Here is a 19,078-nt window from a genome sequence, read left to right on the forward strand (position 1 = left end):
AAACATGCACGTGCATGGAGGCGTAGTCTCAATTTATTGTCATACATGCCTTTGGCCATAGAGGATGGAAGGTAGGGAGCCCTACTGCCACCAGGCACAAGCACAGAGCAAACGCCTTGCAGGCTCCTTTAAAGTGGCAGGGTCTACCTGCAACTAGGGAGAGCAGAGAGAGCTCAAACTCCTCACAACAGCTCCCATCTGACAAGGTCCCTGGAAACAGCTACTCGCTCCTGCTTATAGAGCCACAGCGGTTGTTCAACCATATTCAAAAGCGAGTAAGGCTCAATGAAAGCAGTTAACTTTTTGAACTTTTTTTCCATTAACATCTCATAGGAAAGATTAACTCCAGATGTATATTTTAGTGATTTCTAAAAGATTTATCTGGCTTAAAGAAAGCAGTCTTTCGTCAGACCACAAAATTAAATCTATTTTGACCATCACAGCAGTGATCAAAATATTGAAATAAAGTTCTAAGTGATCCAGTGTGCACTTTAAAGCAAAATGCTTGTTTCCAGTACAGCTGTATTTTCAGAGAGTCCTTCCAATTTAGGAACCATGGCTTACTCAGAGGAATGCCCACAGTGAACTCTAAGTCAGTTGTGAAGTGGACAAGAAGTGCTACGAGTAACTGCTCTTCTTTCCTGTATGTAAACACAGTGCCTTTTACATACTACAGATCTACCTACACTATAAAGGAAATTCTTATCCCCAAAATATTTCTCTGGTTATTATTTGGAAGTCTGGAGAAAAAACAGATACAGCAATCAGTGACTAGTATAATCCATTTTATATGTAACGTGCAGTAATTCACACAAGCTTGACAAGTAAATACTTCAACAGCTATGATAATAGCTTTCAAATATATCACAGAGATACATACTGTACATACCTCTTGTGCTAGTTCTTGGGCATTGGAGATAAGAGGATATGGAGGGCTGGCTTTGTTCATGTGCACTGTAACAGCATTGTGTATCTTAAATGCATTCTGAAAATCAGTATTTTGAACAAGTTGTAAAATGAGAGAAATATCCTCTTGGCTCTGAGGGTCTACCAAAATATGCTGGATATGCTTAAGAGAAGTTAACAGTTCTTCCACTTCTAGGTAGAAAACAACAAAATACAAATAAGGTAACAGTTCACAAAGGCTAATAGCTACACAATGTTCATAATAATATTTATACCATTTTTCCCCCTGTTTAGTTTTTAAATCAGCAATGATGCATACAGATTCATTAGTTATCTGTTATCGTCCTGAATTTCATTAGTAGAACAGGATCAGAATCAAAACAAAGAGCACAAGTTAGTGTAAGCAGAAGAAATAAATAGCTGACACCATTTAAAGTTAAGTTCCTTATCACAGCAATGTATAACTAACTGTGAAAGAGGGATGAATTTTGCAATGTGAAAATAACCACTGAACTACTCTTGATGCACAATATATTCACAAAGAGTGCTACTGCAAATATACCTTCCCATGTTTATTTACCTTATGTTCCAACTATCTATAGCTTACCTGTAGCTTACCCAGTGTTTGGCAAGTAAACTATACTCAACTTTTAAATGTCAAGTTATGAACAATCTTATCACATTTAAAATAAAAAAGGTAAAGATGAAAGAAAAATCTCTATGATCAGAGTTGTGGAAGTCCTCTATATCAGAAGAAAGTACGTGTCTTATTACGTTATTAGTTCTACTTGGACCATAAAACATTAAAAATATTTCAATAACTGGTTTCTACATTTTTGTGGAATACCACATATACACAACACTCAATTTCAGAAGATAATTCAATGCTTTGGGAGTGCTTTTTAAAGATTGTTGGCTAATTTAGCTTTAAATCCAACAAGAATTTTCTGCAAATTATGTCACTTCTTAACATTAAAAGCTTGACAAGCTATCTAAAACAAGGAATATGAAGCATATGTATACCCTCTGTACAAATAGAGGTTAAAAAAAATCCCCAAGTAGACCAAACAAAACTAATGAATACTTTGAACAAAAATAATGTATGTAGCCTCACACATTGTCCAAAACTCAAATTTTCCCAACAGAACCACTCAGACAAGAGAGGTTTTTCAGCAATCTTATTTCAGTAGCTTCAAATCAACGAGAATTATGAATCCAGGCAATCTTTAAAAATGAACAGAGAAAATAATTCCAAATTTTAAAACTTTCAGTTGATTTTGAAGTCAGTCTCACTAATTGGTATCAAGTATCAGCTCTGAGAATCACTTCTCAGTTCCAGCAGCCATCTCCACCTCCCCATTACGAGCTAAGTAATATTTATTAAAAGTGGAATGCCATCAAGATGTCAGCTGATTTAAACTGCAATAGATATGAACCTCGAGCATAGCGACATTTTCTCAAGGAGCTTCATTTGCCCATTTTTAACCCAAACTCATCAGTATACCTAACCTAAGGCAAGACTCAAGCCTATTGAGCACAAGATTAGGACTGGCCAATCAAATGGCACAAGCCTAACAGCACATTTTAACAAAGTTAAATATTTTAAATTTCAGATAAAACATATTTATATAAATGTTTTCCTTTTAAGTTAGCAGGTCAGCCTTCTGCATAATTAAGGGAAGGAGAGCAACAATCCAGTAGAGCTACTGCTGTTGCCTTTTGCACTGCAGGACAATTAAAGGAGCACACCCCAAACCATTCCACACATAGTTGAGCTATTCCTCCCCAGCACGGGTCAAAGGCTCCTCCCTGTCACCAACAAGGAAAAAGGCAGGGCAGAAGCTGCACTGAAACTCAGGCGCAGGCTGTGGGCGACATTCTGGAAGGGAAGTGCAGTACAACTAGGAACGTGGGAATTAAGCTCAGTGTCTGCCACGACTGTGTGATGAAAACTCTACTTTAGGAAAGAGTGAGCAAAATGTACTTGCGCCACGCAGTGATGGCAGACTAAGTTTGGAGAGAAGAGTGAAGAACAGTCTACAAGACTCTTAACTAAATAGGATGTTGTCACCTGCTAAGTGTCTTGCATAGTAGGGCATGCAGATTACCAAAGCAACTCAGGAACTGTTTCTCCTCAGAGTGGGGACATGTACTATTTTCAAGCATTAAGAACAAAACATACAAAAAAGTAAACAAAAAGAAACATAGTGGATAAAAGTCAGAGGCTACTGTGCATTAGATTTGCACAAATACCTGTCCAGAAAAACAAGAAGCACCAAATTCTGGTATTTGTTATTGTGAGCAGTTTCAAAGAACAGTGAAACATTAGCGGAGAATCTGACTACTTCTACTCCCTATATGTAATTAAAAAAAAGATTTTTCAATTTTGCCTGAAGCATATATCTGAGAATTGAAATACATATATATGGATATATAAATAAGCACAGATTTCTTTCTAATTCTACATAAGATAAAATATACATGACACAGAAGCTTGGATGTCCATCAACTTTCTAGATGCCTCTACAGGTATCTCTTCAGCACTTTGCTGCTTCTTTTTCTTGCCTTTACTACACAAACCACTCCTCCCCATTTAGTGCCCCTCTACAGTAAATCTTCATCTATGCTGAATGTAAAACCCTATACAAACTGATGCTGCACACACAGACAAAATAAGAGCAAAGACCCTTCCTTCAATCAAGGTTTTAAAAGAAAAACAACGCTTGGATGGAGTGAAATTAAATATTCCCACAGACAGACACTCATTCCTAAAGTTACTTGTTCGATTAAAAAAATAGAACACACCCTTAAAGCATGCGTATTCGCTGGGTTTGTATTTTTACCTTCTAAATCAGATTAAATTGAGAGTTAGGTACGTTTACTTATCTTTTTAATAAACACCAGGTACCAATACAACCCCCATACTTCCTATTGAAAAGGGAAAGGGAGAGGAGAAAAGTTCAGTAAATGGCTTAACATCTGCATTTACTCACAGAAAAAAAGTGAGGGCTCTTTTGCAGACGCAGTCCACTTTATATCCCTGATCAATCAGCCATCAACTATTTTGTTTTACAAAGTCTTCATTTACAGGACACGTTGCAGTCATTTCCCATTAAGCTATGAAATGGCATGGAACGGGACCGAGTGCTCTAATATCTGTATTAATCAAAAGTCTGGCGAGGGAGAAGACACATCACTGCAGGGGAGGGCACGGTCACAATTTAGCAGGCTACAGGCAAAGGAGGAAAAGGAAGCAGTGTTTTCTGGCACTTTAAACAAAAAAGTTCTGAACAGCAAATAAGAGAACTGGCTTCATTATATATCACCATCAATATATTAATTCCAAGTTGTTTGTGGACCATATCAGCATATGCTAACACTAGCATATAATGTTCCATATGCTGTTTGACTGACAGGGCTAAGCTTTTGTGCTAAAGAATGTATATACATAAGTTATTTATAATAATTTACAGTACTTATTTAAAGTGTAAATAGAAAACACCAAAAACTAAATATTACAAAAAGGAGGAGGGTGGAACCTGCCTAAGAAAGGAAGTTTTTCATTATAGTCACAAATAACAGGTTCATTTACTTGAAATGTCAGTTACTCGTTTTTATTAAATTAGCTGAATAACCTGAAAAGACCGAGGTATTTTCTACACCTACAGAAAAGTCTACTGATGTGAAAAAGTGTGACTTATATGGACATGTCCCAGGTGGTCTGAAAATTATTTCTATTAGGTCAGCTGTTTAAAACATGTTCTGTTTTGACAATAAACATGCCATTTGAGTGTCTTAATTAAGTGTCCTGATTTATTTTTATAAATAAAATCCAATTTGTTTAATCTATCCCATTGCTGTTTTAAGCTGAAAAGATTAAAGGCTTGGCAATTACGTGCCAAAGCACCCTTGAAACAGTACTACTTGAAAACTGAAGACAACCAGGTCAACATTCCTATTTTAACCCATATTTTATTAGAAGCTCTTTAAAGATTATTTAAAATTACTACAAAGCTTTTTTTTTAACATCACTTAATGGTAGTTTAACATCTTTTACATACTAACTATCATTCACTAACACTTGTCAAGAATTATTTAGGGTTTTCATAAGAAAGTTTAGAGATCTGTGAAAGTGAGCAATAACTTTCTCTGACAGAAGTAGAAAGAGTCAGGAGCAACAAACTTCAAAAATCCAGTATAACCAAAGAGAGAAAGAGTAAAATGCTTCACATGCTAACAGTTATTATTTTGAGGCAGTCATGAGCTTGCAAATCTTAAAAGCTGTATATACAGCTTTTCAAAAAGTATACGTATTTATAAACTGACTTCACTGGTTCCAGTACTAAACAGGAACAAGATAGCTTTCAGAATCAAATCTTTTTAAACTCAGAAGTACCAGTTGTTAAAATGATTAATCCATAAAGTTGACAAAAGAGCATGCACAGTAGCGGAGAAAAGGTTTAGAGGGTGCCAAGTTTCTGTAGGAGCATTTTGTTAAATTTAAAACAAAATTACAACTCCATTTCTGATAGCATTAAGAGCTGAACAGAAATTGTTTATTTTATACTAAAAAAGGGGGAGGTTTAATTGCTAACATGTACATTTTTGTCTTCTACTCTTAGATGTAGTCTGTTTTCATCCAAGTTTTATTTGGCGTTACTTCCTTGTCAAACACTATTGCCTTCGTATGCCTCTCAGCACTGCATCTTGGCTTTTTAGATTGAAATAGATGCCAGTGAAGCCCTAATTCAGCTGTCTAGTGCATACACAGCTATATTATGATTTAGTCTAATTGTATTTTTAAATTCCCTAAAGTTGATGGCTTCTTATTTTATAGGACTGATCATATTCTATTAGCAGCTAGTCAATACTTTGATCATCACGCATACATTTAGGTCCATTTACTGCACTTCAGAGTAGAGACAAAGACATCATTAGTTCTTTTCATTTTTATGGTATCTGAACACTTAAATGAATAGCTTTAGGTGTAATTTAACATGTAACTTACTACTATGTTTTTACACGTGCTGAAGCAAAATAACAAGAATCCAAGTTTCTGGTTACAAAAATAAGTTGTTAGTCATAGCGAACACAATCATTTTGCCTTAAGAGGCATCTTCTAACACATTCTCCTCATTGCTCTTTTCCTAATCGATGTCCTTCCACACACACCGCTAAATTCTTGGCTCTAGCATTTTGTGCTTTTCCCCCTACAAACATCCTTTTTCAATCCGTTTCCATTCACACCAGTTTCTGCTTCCTCCAGTTCTTCCTGCTCAACCCTCTTGCAGCTTTTCACAAAAGCTTCTGCTTTCTCTGACAAACTGTCATCTTTCCTCATAACCTGCTCCTGTTTCTTTCCCACATTGATAAGATTTTTTTTTTTTTTTTAAATCGCCTCTCCTCCTCACCACAGTTCCCACTGAGGTCTTCCCTGTTCGAAGAGCTTTGGTCTACTCCTGCTCCTCACTCTTCTCAAGCTTGCCAGCCCCTTACTCCTCACTCCATCTATTTCTTTCTGATGGCTTTCATGCCTAGCTTCTTGGCATTTTTGTTTCCACCTAGCTCTCCCCCTCAGTTCTCAGCATCTCTGCCATGAAACTTAGCCTCATCTTTCTAATTCCACTAATTCCAAGCGACTTGCTTTCCCCTCCACCACATCTCCAAATTCCAGGAAATTCCTTGCTTAGCAAGCCTTCAGAACTGTTAGGCATCATGGCTTAGCAGGTTCCAGCAGAAGTAGCCTCTACTGTCTACTATCACTCTTTTCATCTTCTGCTTTGGGTTCTATAAAGAGAATTTCACAAATTCATGCATCCTTTTCTTGCTCAATATGTAACTTCATAAAATTAAGTACAGAATTTATCCATCATAAAGAGATTTGTAAGAGCAGTATGAAGAATCTCTTCATATGAAGTTCATATGGAGAGAGACACACAAAGAAGCAGCAAATTGATAGCTATTTTTCATTCTGTCTTCTCAAATACCAGCCATCAGAAAAGAATACAACAAGGATTTTAAGTATGATCTCTACCCTAAAACAAACAAAAAGCCCACCTTTTAAAGCAGTGTCGATCTTAAAACAGGTACAGATTTTAAAAAGTGAACTGGACTCTCAGTCCAGCACCTCTTTCACTGCAGTACCACTGCATTTTAGATGAACACTTCTGCTTATAAATGGGTTCAGTTTTCTACTGAAGTTTAGTAAAAGTTACAAAATGAAGGACTTCAGAATCTATTTGCTTAAAACTACTAAGTTATTTCAAACATTTTCAGCAATGTCTCTAGCTCCATGTTAAGAGGCAAGATAAGATTACCTTCATTATCAATAGCAATACATTAAGCAAAAAGGCAACATTTGTTAATGCAGCCAAGATGAGAAGAAATCAACAGCAGGCTTCACTTGAAAGCCTTAAACTCGAACACCTTGAATTTAAAGGACAGCAAGTGTTTATTCATTACATATTCTGGTATGCTCTGCAAAACACATAATAGGAATAGACTGTACTTACACAGATTTCCCCACCCTAAGAGGATGGAGATATCTGATTAATTTATTAATCTTTTATATGTTGTCGTTGCTGGGCACACTGCCTGATGCTAAATGAAAGAAAACCAATGCAAAAGAGAAGATTTCAAATCTGAATAGAATTAGCTAAAACGTTTTTTAGAGGCTTAATATAATATCAATATTCAATTAAGTATTTTCTCTATTAATATGCTCAATGTATTCTACCCACCTAGTGTCTTCACAGTACAATGAGGGCTCTCCAAAATAATTCCTTCTTCTGTGTCAAATATTGGATTATCTATTCCAGTTTTAGGAGGGATTTGTGCCAGTTTCTTAAGCCTCATAGAAGCAGTAAGGTCCAGTTCTTGTTTCTTTCCCTCTTCTTCCCGCCTGCGCCTCATGTCCTCCTGCTGCTGCCGAATTCGCTCAAGCTGAGCGCTTCGCCGCATGGGCATCATCCTGGAGCCCAAATCCCCAGGGCAATCAACAGCCATTTCTCTGTGCTTTTGAGGTTCCTCAGGACATGCAAGATCCACATTTTTTGCTTCACTGTCAGAATCTTCTGTGATGTGTCCATTCATATGAGAAGTTGTCATGGTTATTTGTAGTTATGCTTATTCTCTTCACACACAGATAGTGCTAAAAGGCCAGTTTTCGTTATGATGTGATATAAAATCCATTATAACTTCAAAATCATTTCCCCTCCATCACAATACAGTTGAAGTAACATCCAGGAAGGAAATCTAGTGAAAGATATGCAAAGGAATTTACTAAGTGCAGTAAGAAGCAAACACGTAAGATCTGCAGCTTTAAGAACACTGGCACTTTCCCCTCCACGTTTACATAGAGCTTCTTACAGTTCTTAGTAGAGTTACACCCACACAGATCTTAATAACATTTCTTGGAAAACTTCATGTGCCAGTGTTAGAATATTCCTCCATTAAACTAACGATTAAAATTTCCAGGTCAAAGCAGTAAAAAAATTCACTTAACAATTGCAACTCAGCAGTTTCCTCAAAATCTCCACTCTGTTTTAATTTATCCTTTCATTCTTAAAGCTACAACGTGAGCTATGCTTATGATCCTACAAATACTAAGTAGGAGTACTTGAGTGTAACTTTTAAACTTCTTGTGAATATCTTGTTTATAAGAAGTTACAAACGTCTGCATTTATTGTTCGTAAGTTGAGGCATCTTCATACAAACATCGCTTCCCACATTTAACAGCAGACTGATCTAGGACACCAGCTGGAGAGCTCTGGTTAGCAGCTGCTTTATAGATACATATTAAAGTGCAAAGTATCGACTAGAAGAATTAAAAAGACTAAAAACATCTTTGTGTGTGCATGTGTGTGACTACATGTACATATTTTAGAATGAAAACTAATAAATGTTCAGAGTCAAGCAGGGGCATTCCACACTGTTATGGTTTCGCATATCCCGCAAAATACAACTGCTCACCCCTTAAACACAACATGTAGAGCATAAGTGTCCTATGCTACATTGACCTTTTCTTTTAGTCTTCTCTATCACCCGTTCAATGACACACGTTACTTCCAATAAAATATATGTCCACTAATACATCCACTTAAAAGGACGTAAAATTAATATAAACAGTTGTGCATGATAATCACAGTATTGCCAACTACACTTACTATTTTAAGAGCTTTTAAACACCTTTCTTTTAGTTACTGATTGAAAAGAAATAAACACCTCAGTTATATTTTACAGAAATACAGCAAGTACCAAAAAAAAGCATTTTTCCTTTCTTAAAGAAAATGTTTGCATTTGGAGGAAGAAAGGAAGGCTGCAGATGTAATTAAGCTGAAAATTAAATATCAATAGTACAGTATTAGAGGAGCAGCAACAAGAACTCCTACACAAGTTCTTGCCAGTCTGCAATTCTGAGCAAGAACAGTTTTTCATTGTAATAAAGAGTAGTATGCAGATAAATACAACACCATAACGGATTTCATCTTTATTTTCCCCCTCTATTTAGTCACTACTAAAGATCCCTTTGCCGAGATTTTCCACAAAGTAAATATTTAAGCATTTCTATGTCAAAGTTGCCTTTCTTCTCCTCGCTTTACATGATACCCAATTGTTTTTCCCAAAAGCATTGATATGCAAAATTATTTCAGTATTTACAGTTCCCACGTGCAGAGGGAAAAAAAAAATACACACAAAAAAGCCATCAAAACCTGCATAGCAAACTGCGACCTGTACAATTGCCAAACATTGCCTAAGTAAAAAAAAAAAAAAAGTGTTCTAAAGAAAGCATAAGACAAACATATTTGGAAAGGGTTTTATAGAAAGCACTGTAGCAGAAAAAGGGGTCTCTGAAATTTAGAGAAAGGCAGACAACAATTTAGCAAAATGATCTACAGAAAAGGGACTCCTTCTGTAAAGGCAACTGCAGAATTATCCTTCTAAACAAAAGAAAGTCTCACTCGTAAAACAAAACTGCAAAAAGCACCGATATGATGTTCACTTACTCAGCACTAGGCCAAAAGCACTGTCTAAAGATACCTAAAGAGTAAAAAGTGACTTTGAAGAAGCCATTGTAATTAAGATTAATGTGTAAGCTAAGTATGTCAGTAAAAAGAAAGAACCTGTACTTAAAAATGTAGTTTTTAATTTAATAACTGGTCAAAAATATTTTAAGTGTGATTGGCTACATTTCCTCTTTCAAATGTAGCCACTAGCTACAGTATTAGCTATATAAGTTCTAGGTATCTAAAGCAGAGTTTGTTTTGACATTAAGTCAGAAGATGCAACAAAACAGACATATCTTATATAGAATAAAAAATGTTAGACTCATTTAATCTGTGCATAAGCACTGAAGACTGCAAGGAAAAAAACAGAATCTGATACAACTGTAATATTGCTCCTTATATTTTCAGGGTAAATGTCTACAAGATGCAAGTAGTATGCATATTCTTCACAGTAACCGAGATATTTAAGTGGTCTGTAACACACGTTGCTCACTTCCAGTAAGGTCCAAATTACCTAGGTCTGTTAAGTAATAAACTTAAAGCTGACAAACTTATCTGCAGTCACACTATATTAACAGCAATACTTAGGAAATTGGCATCAAAGTTTAGAGAGTATTGTAGATATTTAAAATAGAAAGTGATTTCAGTATCCCAGAGAGATGTCTAAGGCAAGCAATATGTAGTGTTGACAAAATAATCATACTCAGAATCCCCCAAAGATGATATGAAAGATTGCTATTGGACAGTCTGGAATCTGAGGTTCCAAAAACAAACCAAAACTAACTCTCAAACACAACCACCTCAAAACACCTCCTCCCAACTATAACTAGATGATAATCTATTAAAAAAAAAAAAAGGGGGGGGGGGGGATGTTGCAAGTGTGGAATGCTGGAATAACTTCCAGTAATCAAAGAACTTGTGATAATAGACTTTGGCTTTATGAAGTCTGCTTCTGACATCTCAAACCCTTATCTGCATCAGGCTTGAAAATAATGCTACTGTCCAGTTCCAATGAACCAAATAAGCACACAAGGAAGAAACCTTCAGATCAGCTGTAGAGCTCTTCCCTGTAACAGCCCTCAAGCAATTTAAAAATTAAGATATCTGTCTGTCTATAGGGCTAAATTGCAGCTTTCCGTGTCCCCCTCTGAACTGCTACTATCAGTGTTGCCACATAACAACTGGATCTTTCTAAACAAGCATGATTTATGATTGTCTTCTGCCCAACTACATGCCACAAGTTTGATCAATATGGTGCTGGACAGCACATGTGAAAGTCTCCTTTACCCTTCGCAGAGGAGGGGTTCATACAAACTGCTCATATAAACACAGCTATTGATATTGAGCATTTTAACTACCCTGATCATCATCAGGCATCATACCAAAAGTTCTCTGTGAAGCAGCTATGATCAGCAAACAAGCCATACTTCCAAAGCAAGCTCAAAACTGCAGAATTAAAGAACCATGGCTGATGTCTTGCTAACTATTCCTATCATTCCAACTAATTCCACCTAAAACTACTTCACAAGCTATGCATTACTCTTCATACTGATCCCTAGGCCAGGTTTCCAGCACCTCTCCAGCAGTCTTTAACACAATGAACAAAGATAAAAACCATATATAAATGTTACTGTGCAAGACAGATATACTGGAAGGGACAGAAGGCAAGTGCTATAAGATGTTTTAAGTTCTCACTTGCTTTCCAGAACCTGCTGCATACAGCAATCCTAACTACTTCAGCAAATACATCCTGTAAAGTTAAATGTCTTATTTCAGCAGCTTTGAAAGAGTAAAAATGACATTTTCTTGAGGCTGAGGTTGTGTGTTATATTTTGATGGTGTTTAGAATTCTTCCAGTGCTACAACTAGGATTAGATTTGATAGTTCCCTTTTTAGAACTCAGTAAAGTGACAAATTCTTAATGACTGCAAGGAATTTCAGTGCTCAGGTCCAACTGAATGCCATTAATTTTGGTTCACTTTAAGAAAGCCAAACCTACATCTGTAAACACATCATGAGCAGAAGCAATACATATTTAACATCAGGCAGAATGCAAAGGAGTCTATCACCAGCTGAGAGTGATGATACTAAAACAGATGAGGTTTATTAAAAAACTCAGAAACAAATTAGGAGAGTAGGAGTAGGATGATGTGCATTAAAATAGTTTGATTAAATCACATCCTAGATGCTTCTGAATGTCTAAATTATGATGACATTACTATGCTAGAGATCCCTACTATGTATTATTAATAGCTTATCTACTGGTGGATCTGCTGGTTATTTTACTTACTGCTTCAAACCTCTAAGCAACACTTAGGTCATCAAAAAGCAATACCATAATCATAAGCTATCATGAAGTAATGTTCCTAGCAATGCCATAAACGAAAGCTCACAGCATCAAAAAAAAAAAAAAAAAAAAAAACAAAATCCAGCTTTCAATGCATCATCTGTTTGTTTCTTCAACATACAAATAAATCTTCACAGGAAAAAAAAATTAACGTCCAGTGGATAAGAATTAAGAACTGGAGTTTACAGGAGAAAAAAAAAAATAGATAGATATCCGACAGGAAGTTTAATAGAAAGTAACTGAAACAATTCGTAGTACCTGGAAAACTTCAACGTTTTCAAAAACAGTTTAAAGTTACAAGACCTATGACTTCTTGGTACCATTACTTAATTTCAAAAATCCTACAGTTTAAAAAAAAAACACAAACAAAAACAAAAAAACCTACACACACCACTATCTTAACTTTGGGATACATTTAGGACAGTGACTTTTTTTTTCTTACCACAGTCTACAGCACTTGATATGATTTCTTCTAATTAGATGCCATCAGCATAGTCTTAGGATCAGAAGAAAACGTTTCCTTTCATACCCATCTGACTCTTACTTCTAATCATTTCAGACCAGTTCTCATTAGCAAAGCTGTCAAGCACAGTAACTCAGTTCAACATGTATTTCAAAGAGCTTTCAGTGTGCCAAGAGGTTTTAACATTCCATTCTCACTTCGAAGTGTGAGATCTGTGGATCAACAACAAAAACACCTAAACTCTTAAAAAGAGCATAATGTTCAGCATGGCTTCTAACTTGTATTTGTTTAGGAGTAATAAGACTTAACTGGGAACATTAAAGTGCAGAGAAATGTGTGAAACTGAAAATTCAGAAAGCAGGATTAGATTCCTTTTTCAAAAACTGCATAAACCAACTGGATGACATGCAAAGACTGGGAAATCGTAAATTCATTTTTGTACCACGCGTATTTAAGAACTGTATTTAAGAACTGTAGTCTATTTTAAGACATGCATTCAGTTTTATTAGGCTGCTTGTCTGTGGATTCAATGACAGCAATCAAGAGAATCACAGCTCAAGTACCAGCCAGTTTGCCTTTGCTAGCAACCTGAAAAGATTTATGAGTTAGAGAACAGATATGAACAAAGTATTTCCTGCCAAAAAGGTGAAACAGCAAGACCATAAAAATCCTATCATCCAACAGCTGCACAAATCAATTCAATATATTGCTCTCTTCAGCAATTGTACCTTTGCAGTAAAAATATATGCAAGATACATTTGTAGTTTCTTGTCATATACTATATCGATGTATGTGTATACATTAATTACACTGTTCATGTGCATCTGGCAGACAAGAGTGGATTTTAACCTGTTTTAAAAAGCAGTGCTCCTGTGCTTCTGCAGTAAGATACTTAAATTTTCTCTTTAATATAACATTTCATGCTCATTTCAGCCATTGTTGCAACTTCTTGTCACAAGCTGGGCTACTAGCTATGTTTCTAGAAGAGGCAAGGTAAATTCAGTTAATCTAGTGCGACAGGCCTGGGAGCTTGGGTAAACAAGTTTTGGTGCCTCAAAGTTCAAGGGGAAATGCCAGATTTCTAACTGCTATTCCCTGCTCTTGCTATCAGAACTGATTCACTGCCAAGTGCGTGATCTAGGAGATGAGGTGCCCGGTGGGGCACGTGGGTGATGTTCTCCCTGGGCTGCCCCTTGGGCAGCAGCTGGAGCTCCTCGCTGAGCCCAGCTTAGCGCTCCAATTTAGCATTCCAGCTTAGCATTCCAGCAGCTTTCCGGGCAGCAGGCCGCCGTCCCCATGGTGATGGCTTTGTCAGCTCCCACAGAGTTCGTGCCCAGCGCCCAAGGACTTACCTCATGCGTGAGCGATGCCTCCGCTCAGGCCCCTCCGCCACTTCTCCTGCAGTTTCCAGACAGCGGCAGCCGCTCTTCCAGCCTGCTGGAAGCAGAGACGATTACTCAAACCAGGAGTCCAAAACCACCTTTCTGGGGGGAGCTGCATGGAGGGCAATCACTGGGTGACTAGCACTTCACTGTAAGTAGCAGGAACGATGCCAACAAAGCCTCTGAAGAGCAGCATGCAAGAGGAGTAGCTCTTCTCTACATCAATCATTTGAAAAGACTCAAAATCTCAGAAATTCAGGTGAGTGAAACGAGTTTGAGATACACAGGTTGCATCACAGCACATTACTTTTATTAAGCCTTTTTTCACTATCTTTTGTCTACAGAAACTGATACCATTTCAAATAAGTGAAATCCAAACATCCAGAAATGAAGCAGGTGATTTTTCAAAAAGATATAGCATTCACAAATGAGAAGGGGAAAAGCACTTAAATCTTATCTAAATTCTTAATCCCTGTAAAAAAAAAAAAAAAAAAAAAAAAAAAAAAAAAAAAAACACCCACACATCTGGCATGCGCTCTTAGCAACAATCTTTGATTAAAGTAGCTCACTTCTGAGATACTAACCTGTTAAAAGCAATAGCGCAGGCCAGGCAAAACCACTGAACAAGGAGCTTCAATCTTAACAACTCTGACCTTCCACTGTGGTATAAATAACTTTTGTCTCAGTTACACTAATAATTAAAATACTTCCCAGTTTAACCAAAATAAAGAACAATCACTGACAACATAAACAGTAAACACACTCATTTATATGGTGACAGTTGCCTTTGTTTTAATTATTATACATCTTATACATCTGCATTGTTTACTTTGTAATTTTTACACCAAATAGAGACATGAGAGGTGAAAACTTTCAGCTGAGGTGACTAGATGTTTAATGGGGCAGCAATGACAGAAGGAACACACCAGAAGGAGGCATCAAGATGCATCTAGACAGAAAGCTTAGACTTCTGCCAAGATCATTTCTACATCCAACAAAATATTATTTGCCTTTGGTTTCTATTTTGCTGTCCTGTGTCACTGGCAAACTCCTAGCTAGTTTAACCCCTTCTGATCACTTACAACAGCTCTTCAGGGCTGGTTCCCACCCACAGCAGAGGGGAATCTCCACAGCAGCTACAGGAAAAAGCAAGCAAGAAACAACCCTTTTCAAGGAGCAGCCCGTGGAAGTGACGAAGCCTACAGAATCAACTAGCCCAGCACCCCAAAATAAAGTGTATTTACAACTGGTCACACCATCCTCCGGCGTTCAGAGCAATAGGCCACAACTACGCATACATTTGAATAGACTGCTTTGAGGATGTTTTTAACACCATCAAACTCTGCTCTGCAAGAAACTTTTGTATGGTTTGCGTGTATTTTAGAGAGCAGGAAATACAGATTTTTAGCAGCTGCAATAAAGAGATTGTAGAACAGTGAAAGAAAGAATGAACTACCTTGACTTCGCATTTACTCCAAGTTTTTAGAAATCCTTAGAGCATAACAAATGAGGAGTAAAGAAATTCCTAGAATTCCAGGGTCTGTTAACAGATCTCAGAGGACAGCCAGAAGCACCATAACAAGACGGTCATTTCTTATCACCTTTCCCCAGACAGTTAAGACTTCAGATTTCATTGTCCATAAAGTAAACATGCCTTCTCTTGTTTAAAACTGGGGCCATATTCCCCATAAAATTAAAAGTGCTGGTGCTATTTTAGCTCTCTAGTGAGCTTTTTTTTGTATACATTCCATTCTGGACTTCTGTGCCCTCGTCTTACTCTAATCCCTGTCCTCTCCCACCTTTTTTTTGAACCCTTATTTTTGATGTCAGTGCTTGGTACTGCTTCACCATACAAAAACTATATATATATATATAAAACATTATATATATATATATAGTCATATATATAATACTCCAGAGAAAGAAAAATTTCGTCCCTAGTACCTAGTGAATCTGGCAATCACATTCTGAAATATCATTTGAAGAAAAGGCAAAGACAGATATTCCCTGAAGGATTTTATCCCAAATTTCATAAAAACACGTTACAAATTTGTAACTACCTAAAGTATCAATCTTCAAAGAGCCAAGATAGAGGGACCAAGGTGTTCAACTGTAACGACTGAGCTATGAGCCTTGCAAACACAAAGACCACCAGAAGGTCTCTATTATGTAACACAGACCACGCGCTACCCTCCATTACAAGGCTGCCCTCTCAGGACTGTCTGTCCAACTTTTTGGGCACTGCTATCTGAATGGGTGACAGCACAGTAAGCTGCCTTTAATGCTTTAACCTTAGTAGGCCTGTCAGCATATTACTCAGTTACCTGAAAAAAGAATTAGAAAGTAAGTTTTTTTGACATTCTTTTCCTGATGACAAAACACAGAGTTCAGAACATCAACATTCTGAAGTGTAGAACAGAAAATACACATCTGTACAGCTAATGATATTCCAGGGCTCAGCCACACATGCACCACAAACTCTGAACAACAAGACTTCATCTGAGTGTTTTTTTTACTATGATCGTCAAGTTATGCACTGGAAAATTATGCAAGATGTTTAAGACCTCCAGGTCTGCGATGCCACAACACTTTTTTTTTTTTTTTTTAAATCTCCACACTGATCTGAGATAAGGTGACAGAACGGGTAAAATCACAAACAACTTGCTGCATGAAATTCACAGGTTATCCTGGGAAATATTTTCACTTCATAACCACAAACCCCTAGGTTCCTCTCTTTTCTAAGGAAAATTACTTGCTTTTTTCCTGTAAAATGTCCCAAGCAGGGCAGGCTAGCCATGCCTTGAATGGTGCAGTTTTGTCTGCGATGCTCCTTTCAGTGTTGTTACTATGCCTAGATGTGGCATCAGCGAAGGCAGACAGAAACCTTGCTAACAAAGACTACCTACATTACGTGCCTGTTTCTTTTTTTTTGGCCATGCTCTAAAGATGACAAGATGACAAATTTATACCACCTAGTAGCAGATCATGAGAAAAGCCTGTAAAAATATTTTTTAGAGAAAGAATTAGCAAAATTCCACTGTAAGAAACAAAAGGCTCTAAATAATCTTCATTATTAGACTTCATAATAAAAAAATGCATGAAGACTTCACAAAAGCCAAAATTTGAGGCTTTTTGTATTCTGAAAAAGTTCTTTTTTTCTCCCCCTCTTCTAAATGTAAACGAACTCTTGAGCCTAGTTTTAACAAGTAGACAAATTGAGATAAAGCCCCGATAGAAACACTTCCACAAACCATACACAAGAATATAAAAGCACTATTACATACAATATAAACCATATACGAGAATAAAAGCACTTTCATAGCCCATCTCTTTTGCTAGGGCAAAGAAACTATACTCAGTTTTCCTCTGGGTGCCATTGTTAGATCTGAGCAATTTTCAGATTGGGAAAATGTAAAGAAGGAAAGAATGGCTCCAAGTCAGGAACACAGGATCTCTCTGCATCAATGAAGCAAGCTGTATACCAACACATAAAGGGCACTAAATATTAAGAGTATATTTGAAAAAAGTTATTGAGCAATACTCAGAGGAATCAATTACACACCCAATCCCTTAAATACCAGGAGATTGCATTTGTACAAGTTCTACATACCAACAATGTAAACATGTTTGTGTGTTACACCAACACAGCTTCAATCTCTTTAAAAACAAAAAACAACAACAAAACAGAACCTCCTCAAACCCCCAAAGCCAATTTAGAAAGTAAGAATTCAGTGTTCACAAAAATAATCCTGCTGATAAACTTAAAACAAAGTCAATATAGAGCCACTTTAGGTGGCAGTGTCTTCAGTAATCACTGCTCAGCTTAATTCCTGAAGAGTCAGAGTATTGATCCCTTTGGAACAAACCTATTAGAAGCTTAATCTTTATAAGTACATGCGGATACCATCCAACTGAACATAAACCACTATTAAATTCAAAACCAAAGAGCCAAAATTCCCATAATTAAGCTTATCTAAGAATGTAAGCTGCATATTTGGCAGTTCTACTTTGGGTTAAAGAAAAAAGCCTTGAGAAAATGAGTCCTTAACAGGTTTTACCATATTAATCCTCTGAATAAAAAAAGAATGGCAACACTCCGGGCATAAGGTATTCTTAAATTAATATTTTTATGTATGCTAAAAACACAAACTTCAGAGTTTAAGGAGTGCTTTGTGTCCCTTCAGCAAAATTACATTCTTGGATGCTGCCCTCTCATACAGGGACTAAACAGATAAGGATTAGTAACACTACCCAATACTGAAGTACTCTGGGAAGCAAAGTTATCCAAAGAAAAAAATCTTTACCCAAATTTGCCGTAGAGGCTAACATCCGCAGAATCAAAGAATCACACAATGGTTGAGATTGGAAGGGACCTCTAGAGATCATCTAGTCCAAGACCCCTGCTCAAACAGGGACGTTCAGAGCACATGGCACAGGGTCACGTCCGGGTGGGTTTTGAAGATCTCCAAATCATTCTTTACCCTCACCCTACTCCCTTTCAGTAAATAATCAGGGCAATACTTGTCAAGATTGCTTATAGTTTGACTTTTTGTGCCTTCTACATATCAAAATACTGCTTAAAACAAATGTTACGAATACCTAAAAAATTCAAAAATAATTGAAACAAGAAGAATCAAACAGCAGTACTCTGGAATGGGCCTACACACTTTCTTTTCTTTCTGAGATAAACTGATTGAATGAGAGAGCTGAATACAGAAAAATAACACCAAAAAGCAGTGGGAAGAGAACAAGAAGAAATAAACAGGGAGGTGAAGGCACTAGGTGGGCCCCTGCTTGCAAGGAAAACCATGATCAACCATAAGGACAAACATCTGGATGGTATGGACAGAAATAACCTCCCTATGAAGTAGGGACAGCAACAGCTCTCAACTACTGCAGGCGATGTCCTAAACAAGGACCATGTTTTCCTTCCAATTGCAAAACTCAAAATAATTCTATCTCCTTTCAATAATAT

General features: G+C 36.9%; 1 protein-coding gene across 1 annotated transcript in view; it reads right to left on the minus strand.

The window, feature by feature from the left end:
- PALS1 (protein associated with LIN7 1, MAGUK p55 family member) overlaps positions 1-14,162 on the minus strand; it is a 29,949-nt gene extending 15,787 nt beyond the window's left edge. The window contains exons 1-3 of the mRNA XM_088536590.1: positions 14,074-14,162; positions 7,647-8,160; positions 890-1,098 (exon numbers count right to left, since the gene is read on the minus strand). Coding sequence (XP_088392716.1) covers positions 890-1,098; positions 7,647-8,013 — 576 coding nt within the window. The 5' untranslated portion in view covers positions 8,014-8,160; positions 14,074-14,162. The remainder of the gene's footprint in view (positions 1-889; positions 1,099-7,646; positions 8,161-14,073) is intronic.
- Between the last annotated feature and the right edge of the window lie 4,916 nt (positions 14,163-19,078).

The sequence above is a fragment of the Tinamus guttatus genome, unplaced genomic scaffold (genome assembly GCF_059628265.1).
Source record: "Tinamus guttatus ecotype Peru unplaced genomic scaffold, ASM5962826v1 Tinamus_guttatus_pri_ptg000676l, whole genome shotgun sequence".
Lineage (NCBI taxonomy): Eukaryota > Metazoa > Chordata > Aves > Tinamiformes > Tinamidae > Tinamus > Tinamus guttatus.